This window comes from Sebastes fasciatus, chromosome 17 (assembly GCF_043250625.1).
Source record: "Sebastes fasciatus isolate fSebFas1 chromosome 17, fSebFas1.pri, whole genome shotgun sequence".
NCBI classification, from domain to species: Eukaryota; Metazoa; Chordata; class Actinopteri; order Perciformes; family Sebastidae; genus Sebastes; species Sebastes fasciatus.
In genome coordinates, this window is record NC_133811.1 from 9,204,288 (window position 1) to 9,217,186 (window position 12,899).

Consider the following 12,899-nt stretch of genomic DNA (forward strand, 5'->3'; position numbering starts at 1 on the left):
CCTAAAATCGTCAGAGCCGTGTTGTCAATATTTTGTCTTTTTTTACAAGTTAAAAAATGGAGCCAGATATTTTCAACTGCTTCCAAACCAACATAGCTTGTTTTAAAAAAAAAAATGTTGCATGAAGGGACAGTATTTTACTGCATTCTGTTTCTCTTTATGACATTTATTGAAACCGGTGATGCTGCAAATAGAGGTAGGAATATACAGCATACATCAGACCTGGCACATATGGGTACTTAGCAAAAAAGGCAAGGCCGCGCCCCCTTTTGGGGGAAAGAAAACCAAAGATTCCACAGATGTCAATGTTATGTTTGGATTGTAATTTTGACAAGTTCGTACGCATTCATCTCTTGCTATACAAACAATTGTTTTATACACATGTCTAATAATTATTTTGCGATCTTGCCTGAATCTGAGCGTTCTCGACACCTTAATAAATTGAGGTTGATCGCCGTCATGTCCCTTCAGTCTTCCTCCGTCCAACACAGTGGCCTATACATATTTGATTGAATCACGTTAGGCTAAGTGTTGTCTGTAAATAACCAACATTTTAATAACCAACTGTTTGATTTTATGGGCTCAATTAGTTTGAGACGACAGTCTCTCGACAGACAACAGTGAATATTAACGTATCGTACGTGGCTCAGATCTTAGTATGAAAGTCTCGGTTAACCCGCTAAACAACAGCTTTTCATCATTTTCGTCATTTTCTCTCCTGTGACAGTGAGTTTCTTTCCCCCGAAAGGGAGCGCAACCTCGCTGGTCTGGTCTATAGCTTGGAGCCATACAGCCCTTCTATTATTATTGGAAATCAATTAACAACACAAAACAATGCCAGATATTGTCCAGAAACCCTCACAGGTACTGCATTAGCATAAAATAATATGCTCAAATCATAACATGGCAAACTGCAGCCCAACAGGCAACAACAGCTGTCAGTGTGTCAGTGTGCTGACTTGACTATGACTTGACCAAAACTGCATGTGATTATCATAAAGTGGGCATGTCTGTAAAGGGGAGACTCGTAGGTACCCATAGAACCAATTTTCATTCACATATCTTGAGGTCAGAGGTCAAGGGACCCCTTTGAAAATGGCCATGACAGTTTTTCCCCGCCAAGATTTAGTTTGGAGCGTTATTTATCCTCCTTCGCGACAAGCTAATAGGACACGGTTGGTACCAATGGATTCCTTAGGTTTACTAGTTTCATATGCTGCCAGTATATTCACTCCAGCTTAAAACTGAGCCCATTACAACCTCCGTGTGTTATTATCGCGTTAACTTTGACAGCCCTAATTTACATACAAACAAAAAGGAGAGGGCCTGAAAAAAACGACTGGATTCTTCATGATGATGGTGATGATGAAACAGAAGCCTTCAATGCCATTGTACGTCATATGTGCACATATCTATGTAATTCAACTTGTTATGAGTTCATAGATGCCAAATACTTAATACTTAATTAAATACTAGATATATTATGATAAGCAAACTCACTTTTCAACCAAACAGTTTTGACCAATTTTGAAAATTTGTGTTTAGGCAAGCCCAGAGAACACTTCCACCTAAGGAAATTGAAAAATTTCAGTTGCAGGCACAAATGGGTTAAAAGAACTGAGAGTTGCAGCGGACCTGCAGTTTCCTGGGAGATTGTTCCAGATATATGGAGCATAAAAACTGAATGCTGCTTCTTCATGTTTAGTTTCGACTCAGAAACGGGACAGAAAGCAGACGACCTGAATCCAACCGAAAAAAAAGACACACATTTAAATGTTCAATCTGATATGTAATCGCAGTCAGCGCTTTAATGAGCACAAATACTACAAAAGTGCTACAGATGTCAGAGAAGTTCTGCCAAGTTCTGTAAGTGAGTGTAAATACTCCCATGTGATGGTTAGGGGGTTTGATACTTTTTCTAGTGTACCTCCTGGTGTTGTAAACAAAGGCCTACGTGGAGCGCTGACTCTGGAAATAGCCTGTACCTTTGACCTATTTACAGAGCGGACTTTTTTCTGAGAAACTGGCGAAGCCTCACATAGAGCTACATGTGGCCTTAGGCTCACGTATGTGCAGGCTCATGATTGATTTTGGCAAGCTTACACATGTATAAGCTGGCTGTCAGAGGCAGGAGCATGTCTTCAGGAGCAAGAGAGCGAAGCAGCTGGTAACATACTGCTTCCTCTGGGCTGAGCATGGGTTGTCTGTGTGGCAGATAAGGTGCCACCTAAGGTGTACATTAACGTTGAAATATGCAAAACGTTGTGCGGTTATATGAATAGCTAAGTTCAAATAAAAAGTATCCTCTCTCCTCTCACTCCTCCAAGCCTCCTCCTTATCTGCCTGTCAGCCCCGACATGTGTGCCGCATACTGCAGGTCTGAAAGCAGATAAGGTGAAGGGTTTAGTTAACCTGCGAGAGTGGGTGAAACCGAGTTTGTGAATGGCCGCTGGATGATGGATAGGTGAAACGGGAGGAGGTGTCAAGGATTATCTAACAATTTATGGCCTGTAAAAGAAGTTAAACTGCATTAGAGGCAGCATGTGTACATGGCATTGGTGGGAGCTTTGAAATTGTGCCTACCACTGCTAATGCTTTTTTCACGTTCAGTTGTTTGGAGTATGGGATAATGTTCCGCATTGAGAATTCATTAGATAATGACAAAATAAAACTCCAGTGTGGGGCTAAATGTGACAAGAAATACCCTAAAATTCACTTAATTTCTTTGTCAAGTCAGTGAAGTCAATTTTATCTGTGTAGCCCAATATCACAAATCACAAATTTGCCTCAGAAGGCTTTACAATCTGTACATACGACACCCTCTGTCCTTTAAATTACGACCCTCTCGTCGGATGTGGAAAAACGTAACCAAAAAAAGCCATTTAACAGGGAAAAAAATGGAAGAAACCTCAGGAAGAGCAATGAGGGATCCCTCTTCCAGGACGGACAAACGTACAAAAGATGTCGTGTGTACAGAGTAACAACATAATGAAAATACAACATTCCATATGACAAAAAATTGCTACATATAATGCCATGCAGCTTCCCGGTGTTGCCGAACAGATAAAGCCTGAGCAACACGACCTCTTCTCCACCATGTAACCTATAGAGAGGACAAGATCTTTGTTTTTACTTCACAGTTGCTTTGGTAATGTAAACGTATGTTTCCCATGCCAATAAGCCCCTTTGGACTGAATTGAATTGATAGTAAAATATTCTTTTTGTAAAATTCTTTTACAGGGGGGCTATGAGCTTCGTTTCCACTGCGGGGTTCGGCTCGACTCAACCAAACTCTCTGCTGGTACCAGGCAGGGACCGAGTGGCCGGTGACAAAGTTGGTAAACACAATCATTTTATGAATAGATCATGTAGGCTGTCACATTAGGCCCTTTAAAAAAACCTCTAATGACTACTGCGAGTACGTTTCTGGCTTTTATTCAACATCAACTTCACATGACAGCATTTAGCAGTATGCTAACTTAATATGCCTTCAGGAATTAGAATTTGGCTGCTTTTTTTAGTCTGCTGGTGTGAATGAGTGATGGGTTTTGACATAAAGAACATATGCCGCAGGTGCAGGTACTGTAGATCTGCAGTGGTGACACCAGATGGATGGATGTGTCACTTTAACTCCCCCCCCCCCCCCCCCCCTCTACTTCAAGGGTTAAAGTCAGGTGTTGAACACACTGCAAAATATGTCAACCTTCACAGTTATTTTGAGTCTTGAAAAAGTGAAAATTACTTTAAAATAAAATGCCAACTTTAGGAGGTTGGTGAAAACTATTTGGGGATGAATTTTTATTATTTGCTTACTTGTTTTGCTAAACATGAGATTTGTTTAGACCCCTTTTCTGTTAGTAAACGTGATGATGTATTTTGTGGCGGAGCGTTAAGCGGAGGCAGAGAAATTCTCTGAACACGTTAGTTAGTTAACGCTGGCTAACAAGGATTGTTGCCTTGTTTTGTTTTAACAATGGCTGAAGAAAATACTAGTTTCTCTCAATATGGTCTGTCACTCACTCTCCAAGATCACGAGTGTTAGTTGAAAAAGTTAACATTAACCAACGGGACCAGATAAGCCGACACACTACGCCGCTGGCAGACTACTTCGGGAGGAGTAGACGGCTAGCTAGTTAGCTAGCTAGATTGTCTGTCTCTGTAACTGGCTAGCTAGCTAGCAGTATCAATTTTGTTCGGCTCATTTTCTATGTTGCATGACAGCATGGCGGAATTAGCAAGCTAGCTAAGTAGCCAGCCGTCCGACCAGATTCCATTCCGGAATGATTAGTTTGGATTTTAGAACGTGTTACATTACAATTCCGGAATGTTTAGTTTGGATTTTAAAATGTATTATGTTAACATTCCGGAATGTTCAGTTCAGATTTTAGAATGTGTTATGTCACCATTCCAAAATGTTCAGTTTTGATTTTAGAACGTGTTACGTTAATAGCAACAAAAGCTGTCAGTGTGTCAGTGTGCTGACTTGATTATGACTTGCCCCAAACTGCATGTGATTACTATAAAGTGGACATGTCTGTAAAGGGGAGACTCGTGGGTACCCATAGCACCCATTTTCATTCATATATCTGTAGGTCAGAGGTCAAGGCACCCCTTTGAAAATGGCCATCACCATTCCGGAATGTTCAGTTTGGATTTTAGAACGTGTCACATTCCATTCCGGAATGTTTAGTTCGGATTTTAGAATGTGTTATGTTAACATTCCGTAATGTTCAGTTCAGATTTTAGAATTTGTTATATCACCATTCCAAAATGTTCAGTTTTGATTTTAGAACGTGTTTCATTACAATTCCGGAATGTTCAGTTTGGAATTTAGAATGTGTTATGTTAACATTCTGGAATGTTTAGTTTGGATTTCAGAACGTGTTACGGAATTACAATTTCGGAATGTTAAATTCAGATTTTAGAATGTGTTACATTAAAATTCTGGAATGTTCAGTTCAGGTTTTAGAATGTGTTACGTTACAATTCTGGAATGACTAGTTCCGATTTTAGAATGTGTTACGTTACAGTTCCGGAATATTTAGTTCGGATTTCAGAATGTGTTACGGAATTACAATTCCGGAATGTTAAATTCAGATTTTAGAATGTGGTACGGAATTAAAATTCTGAAATGTTAAATTCAGATTTTTGAACATGTTACTTTACAATTCCGGAATATTCACTTTGGATTTTAGAACGTGTTACATTACAATTCCGGAATGTTCAGTTTGGAATTTAGAATGTGTTATGTTAACATTCCGGAATGTTTAGTTCGTATTTCAGAACGTGTTACGGAATCACAGTTCCGGAATGTTAAATTCTGATTTTTGAACATGTTACTTTACAATTCCGGAATATTCAGTTTGGATTTTCGAACGTGTTACATGTCAATTCTGGAATGTTCAGTTTGGATTTTAGAATGTGTTATGTTAACATTCCGGAATGTTTAGTTCAGATTTCAGAACGTGTTACGGAATTACAATTCCTGAATGTTAAATTCAGATTTCAGAATGTGTTACATTAAAATTCTGGAATGTTCAGTTCAGGTTTTAGAATGTGTTACGTTAAAATTCCGGAATGACTAGTTCGGATTTTAGAACGTGTTACGTTACACTTCCGGAATATTTAGTTTGGATTTTAGAATGTGTTACATTACAATTCCGGAATGTTTAGTTTGGATTTCAGAATGTGTTACGGAATTACAACTCCGGAATGTTAAGTTCAGATTTTAGAATGTGTTACATTAAAATTCTGGAATGTTCAGTTCAGGTTTTAGAATGTGTTACGTTACAATTCCGGAATGACTAGTTTGGATTTTAGAACGTGTTACGTTACAGTTCCGGAATACTTGGTTCGGATTTCAGAATGTGTTACAGAATTACAATTCCGGAATGTTAAATTCAGATTTTAGAATGTGGTACGTTACAATTCCGGAATGTTCAGTTTGGATTTCAAAATGTGTTACGGAATTACAATTCTGGAATATTTAGTTCGGATTTCAGAATCTGTTACGGAATTACAATTCCGGAATGTTAAATTCAGATTTTAGAACATGTTACTTGACAATTCTGGAATGTTCAGTTCAGGTTTTAGAACGTGTTACGTTACAATTCCGGAATGTTCAGTTTGGATTTTAGAACGTGTTACATTACAATTCCGGAATGTTCAGTTTGGAATTTAGAATGTGTTACGTCACAATTCTGGAATGTTTAGTTCGGATTTCAGAATGTGTTACGGAATTACAATTCCGGAATGTTAAATTCAGATTTTAGAATGTGTTACATTAAAATTCTGGAATGTTCAGTTCAGGTTTTAGAATGTGTTACGTTACAGTTCCAGAATATTTAGTTTGGATTTTAGAATGTGTTACATTACAATTCCGGAATGTTTAGTTCGGATTTCAGAATGTGTTACGTTACAATTCCGGAATGTTCAGATGGGATTTACAATTCCGGAATGTTGGCCAACGGCAGCGCTGTAAAGATGAATTGAGGGCGTATAAATCTTTGGATACCTATAGTTAACTATCTTTCAGTAAAGGCAGTCAAATGACCTCCTAATGGCTGCAGACTCTGGCTCCCCCAGCTTATTTATTTTGCTGGACCTAAGTGCAGCTCATAAAGTTAGGACTTTATTCTCTTAATGTTACGACTTTTTTCCTCTTAAAGTCATGACTTTATTCTCATAATATTGCGACTTTTTTCCTCGTAAAATTATGACTTTATTCTCTTAATATTACGACTTTTTTCCTCGGAAAGTTATGACTTTATTCTCTTAATATTAAGACTTTTTTCCTTGGAAAGTTATGACTTTATTCTCGTTATATTATGACTTTTTTCCTCGGAAATGTATGACTTTATTCTCGGAATATTGCGACTTTTTTCCACAGAAAGTTCTGACTTTATTCTCGGAATATTACGACTTTTTCCTCGGAAAGTTATGACTTTATTCTCGTAATATTACGACTTTTTTTCCTCGTAAAGTTATGACTTTATTCTCGTAATATTATGACTTCGAAATCTCAGATTCTTTTTCCGTCAATGTAGCCCTGATACTCTGTTGTATGAATGCATACGAACTTGGCAATATTACAATCCATTCGTCAGATTGCATTGAAGTCTCTGGGATCTTCTGTTTTCTTTCCCCCCGAAAGGGGGCGTGGCATTGACTAATTTTTTGCGAAATACCCGTATGTGCCGGACTGATGTATACTGAGCAACTTGTAGAAAGGGTTATTTTTTGCAGTGTGCTGCTGTGAACAGGGCGGGGCGGAGAGAGGAGGTTTCCTTCACAGAGAGAGAGAGAGAGAGAGAGAGAGAGAGAGAGAGAGTGTGTGTGTGAGGAGAGCGAGTCAGCTGGTCGAGAGTGCAGGTTGAGAGCAGTGCATGTGTGTGTGTGTGCAAAGAAAGCACCTCGGGGTGGGGGGGAACAAGGTGCAGAGAACAGAACAGCGGACTCTTGTTTTGTGAGGTGGTGAATCAGTTTGTGTGGAGATCCAGACGAGGACAGTCGAGGTGCACCGAGTCCTGGACACGACTCTGGAGCTGCGTGCTGCACCTTTGATTACAGTAAGCACTTCAGTTATATGTTTGGAAACTCAGTATAGAGAAGGCATCTGGTTGAATTCAGTGTCGGACACACAGGGATGCAGAGCAGAGCAGGGGCTTTTCAACTCACTCTACCAGGCAGAAATGAGACATTTTTAGCCACTATAGATATCTTAAAGTCTGTCAAACCTCTTTAGTGCATGAAGATGTTGACATTTTAAAGGGCAATCAAGAAGAAGATGTTGCTGACTTTATGAACTTGCAGTCATACTTGTATTGGTGATGATGGTGGATCAGTTTTTTTTACAAGACTGACATAATAAGTCCTCCTCAACACCAGTCAGTCAGTCTATAGCTGCTCCATCAGTGCCTGTTTCATCTCCTCTTGCTGGAGCTGCTGCACTTTGGTTTCTTCCACTAATTGCTACTTTGTAAAGGGAGTTATCTGAACCCACAGCACATACAAGAACGGCTGCATCAAGGAGGATAAGCTGTGTGGCTGTGTGTGTGTGTGTGTGTGTGTGTGTGTATGTTTGTTGATGGTCTGTCATAAAGCTCCATTAGCTGTGACCTAATGTAGGGTAATCTCTGCATGCTGCTAAACTTCCTCCTTCCTTCCTTCCTTCCTGGTGCATAAAGAAGACTACAGGTCTGTGTAGGATCAGGCAACATTAAGACCTGTAAGAGGCCCTGAATGCCAGAATTATACTATTGTGTACCATAATACCATAATACGTTGCAGTGCAGTTCTTGTATTGTTTTTTTAGTTTTTTTTAGAAATAATTCATAATCATTAGGGCTTGGTACGATTCACCTGTCTCCAGATTGGATACTATCACGATACTCCGGTGCCGATTTGATATGCATTTCGATTTATAAGTATTGCGATTCGATATTACGTTTTTTTTTTGCGATTTTTGTTAACTTCTTTAACACTAGACCATGGGAAAAAGTTGAATCATACACTTCTAGGGACTTTTACTTTGGAAAATATCCAAATTAATACAGTAAAAATGTTTGATTTTCAGCATGTATGTAGTCAGAGATGTCCTGAAGTCAAATATATCAGTCATTGTAAGGCATTTTTATTACATTTTTTTCCCAGCAACCCAAAAATCAAAGAATAAAGACATTTCCCTCACAAATTAGTGGTATTTTCTTTTTAATTTTTAATAAGGGACTTGTTATGTTTTATACTTCTGGTCAATATGATCCAATCAATCTTATTTCCATATATGTATTTTTTATATACAGTTTCCTTTATTAACACTTTGTTTTGAAAACAGGACGTAGTCGCTCGTGTATACTTCCGTTAACTTCGCCAAGTCCGTCGCTAGCTCTGCTGTCAGCTCCGTTCTCTTTATACATCCATGGTCAGCTCCATCGGGCCGTTTGAATGCATTTAACATAAATGTCAGCATATGGGTGCTCCACAGTTGTAGAGTCGGCTGATTTGACCACGGAGATGAGAGTGACAGCTGGCTTGACTGTACGTTACCGCAATACGATAACGTTTCCTGTCCATGACAGAGTTAGCATGCAGCTTTAGTCGTGATGTCTAGCTCTGCTTTTCCGGGCAATGTCTGAAACCCAAGGTGTGTCCATACTTTACTGTATGTGTAGTGTTAACCACTTTGGATTTAACATGTGAGGGTGCAGGTCGTATCCACACGGACACTCCGCCGTTTTCTACTCTGTCCTTTCGGCTCACTGCGGCCGGCTGCGGTTTGTTTTGGTTGACGGATACGGAACGGATATGATGTCATGTTACTCAGACTACAACAATAAAAGGGGTAACTTCCTTATACCTCCACATAGACTCAAATGAAGCAAATACATCGATTCTGGCATTGAAAAATTCTCCCACCCCTTATAATCAGTAAAAACCTGCTACTAAAATGCACTCAATGTCTGAGGTCATTTCTACGTGGCTGGATGTAGGACTGTGGTGTGTTATACACACACAAACACACACACACACACACACACACACACACATGTGTGGCATTATTAAGTTGCTCCCTGCTCCATTTAATTCTCTAGATCTCCCCGTATGACCAGTAAAGCTGAATTACTCCCTTTCTCTGCAGGAGGAACCACAAATGTCAGCAAATGTCAAGCACTCGGAGCTTTGGCTTTGCTTTCAGGCTTATTAGCCACACATGCGATCAAGCCCCGCTTGCCCTTTTGGCCAGCCGTTTGATTAGTGTGAACACACGCTTAAGCCTATGCAAGAACGTGTGGGATATAAAAACCAGTCGGAAAAAAAAGTGTGCAATTATCAGCAGGGGAGAGGCTGTCTTTTCAGTGTGTGTGTGTGTGCGACTGTGCATTTTAGACACAGATTCTCAGTCAGCAGAGTGACCTAAAGATAGCAGAGCCCCAGTGGAAACAGTAATTAGTGGGGGTGAAAAGAGAGGGAGAAGAGAGGACGAGGAGGAGGAGGAGGAGGAGGAAGAGATATTGTTTGAACCATCTGATATCTGTTATATAATGACCTGTACAATGGAGACATGCTGGGAGAGAAAGTGAAGAGAAACCAGCAGAGTCAAAGAGTGAGTGGAGCTATTTAGTGAGAGAGATGCAGAGTTCAGTGTGTAGATTCAGTTTGCCGAAACCTTTGTTGGAAGCAGTATCGGTTGCAGCACTTCCCTGAAATTTGTATGTGGGCCGCAGAAAGATCCATCTTAACAAGCCATTTCTTCTTTTTTGTGGAGCATTTTTTATTTTTCTTGAATTGAGAGAATGAGCTAGACGTCTCTAAAATGTTATTGCAGCTTTCCATGAAATAGGGTGCCGATAGGAGTCCTTAAAGGGAGCAGTCGTGGTGATCTGGGATTTCCACCAACAGGCGAGGACAGGCTTCTCCAGCCAAAACAATGAAACAAATGTGGATAGAAATCGGATTCAAAAACGACATAACGCAGGGCCAAGGAGCCCATTCATCCTCAATTTTAAGTGGTTGGAATGAATTTTGGGGTGTAGCTGCAAGTTGGATAACCAAAAATGTCCCTCTATAAAACACTGCAGCAAAATAAATAGATTTGCATAGACATCCAAGCAACACAAGACTCAATGCTGGACAGCCTGACATGAGAATTTATAGCAGTGTGTATCCTCTTTCCAAACACACACATACACACAGCTTCCCCGTGCATACTCGCAGCAGATAATGCTGCACAATGCAGTGGAAATAGCCGACTCCTATTTCAAGTTCATTCAGAAAGGCTCTCCACCCTCTTCCCCCCTTTTGCCTTCAGCCTGCAGGTGGTGAGTGGTCATGTGTTGCCAGCTTGGAGAGGGTTTCTTATTTAGTCTTAAGCCCCAGGCTTTGTTTGGGTACTGACTTGTGTGTGTGTGTGTGTGTGTGCGTGCGTGCGTGTGTGTAGTACACAATGGCTGTGTTTACATTGGATTCGGTGTGCACATGTTCATCCATGCACGCACATTCATTTGCACATGCAGGCTTTGTTTTCTCTTTAGCAGAGAGAAGGGTGTAGGGTTTGTGTCTCTTGTCTTTAGGCATACCAAATACCAGTTTTTACAAAGTTGTTGCATGGTGTTTTTATAGGGCTGGGACAATACACCTACTGTGTCTCCCAATTTAATACTTGGGTGCCGATTTGATATGTATTGCGATTTTACTGTAAGTATTGAGATTCTACAAGAATTGCTATTTTATTGTTAACTTTTTTAACGCTAGACCATGGGAAAAAAGTTTAATCGTACACATCTTGGGACTTTTACTTTGGAAAATATCTAAATTGATACAATACCAATGTTTGATTTTCAGCATGTATGTAGTCCGAGATGTCCTGAAGTCAAATCAGTAAAATCAAAGAATAAACACATTTGAAAACTGGACGTAGTCGCACGTGTATACTTCCGCTAACTTCGCCAAGTCTGTCGCTAGCTCTCCCGTTAGCTCTGTTCTCTTTATACATCAATGGTCAGCTCCATCGGGGCCGTTTGAATGCATTTAACATAAATGTCAGTATATGGGTGCTCTACAGTTGTAGCGTCGGCTAATTTGACCACGGAGATAAGAGTGACGGCCGGCTTGACCGCACGTAACCACAATAACGTTAACGTTTCCTGTCCATGACAGAGTTAGCATGTAGCTTTAGCCGTGATGTCTAGCTCTGCTTTTCCTGGCAATGTGTGAAACCCAAAGTGTTTCCATACTTTACTGGATGTGTAGTGGTTACCACTTTGGATTTAACATGTGAGGGTGCAGGTAGTATCAATGCGAACCCTCCGCCGTTTTCTACTATCTCGTTTCGGCTCACTGCTGCCGGCTGGTTTGTTTTGGTTGACGGATACGGAACGGATATGACGTCATGTTACTCAGACAACAATATAAGCGGTAACTTCCTTTTACCTCCACATTGACACAAATGAAGCAAATAAATTGATTCTGGCATTAAAAAAATCTATTTTAAAAAACGTAAAAAAGAAAAAGTGTTTAACACTCACCTAATTTTGTTACGTCACTTTTTTGGGTTGCCCATTACTTTTCTTTTTTTCAGTTCATTTTGTGAATTTGTGTTTTCTCCTGTAATCTTTGTGCTGTCAATTTACTGATAGGTGCCTGATCCTCTTTTTATTCGGTCTGTTTCCTTCAGGGTGCTGGGGAGACCAGAGGGTGTCATTCCCTACAGAGGGAACACTGAAGGAACACCATGGCCTTAGCGGGATGCCCTGACTACTTCTTACGTCACCCAAACTACCAGGTAAATATTTTGTGTTTTATGTATGCGTGCTTGTAAGTGGTGGATATTAGCATATTTAAGTAAGAACATGTTGTAGTTAAGTAATATTGCACTACAGTGTAGTTTTGATGAAAGAGAAAAGCTCAGGAAGGTCTTGTTAAAGCAGGAAAAGCACAGGTGTAACTTACAACTTTAACGGTGGCTCCATTTCATTTAGCTTTGCCAGTTGCGAGCCAGCTTACACAATACCAGTGCTCCCATTATTAATAACAATGTCATAATAATAACTGTAAAGGGGGTGTGGATGAACATGGGAAAAGTATGAAGTGAAACTAAGTTGAATGAATATGATTTATGTAAGGAAAATAAACAAACAATAGTTTTATTTCAATAAAATAGAACTGCGATCCTTTTTTATTATTTGCTTCCCCAATATTGTTAATTATCGATAAAACATTGTGGGATGGTGGGGGTCATGGATTCTTTTCGGCTTTTGAAGGGGGGAATAACAGAAAAAGTTTGAGAACCACTGGCTTAGGGTAATAATAATGTAAATAACATAGACTGTATATAAGAAGTGGACATAGTCACCATGACGTCACCCATTGTTTTGTGGACTGCCGTTTTGAAGCCTTTTGGC

At 39.9% G+C, this 12,899-nt stretch overlaps 1 protein-coding gene across 1 annotated transcript in view; it reads left to right on the forward strand.

Moving 5' to 3' along the window:
• Positions 1–7,298: 7,298 nt before the first annotated feature.
• LOC141755003 (growth factor receptor-bound protein 10-like) overlaps positions 7,299–12,899 on the forward strand; it is a 64,092-nt gene continuing 58,491 nt past the window's right edge. The window contains exons 1-2 of the mRNA XM_074614544.1: positions 7,299–7,568; positions 12,173–12,280. Of these exons, the coding sequence (XP_074470645.1) occupies positions 12,230–12,280 (51 nt within the window). The 5' untranslated portion in view covers positions 7,299–7,568; positions 12,173–12,229. The remainder of the gene's footprint in view (positions 7,569–12,172; positions 12,281–12,899) is intronic.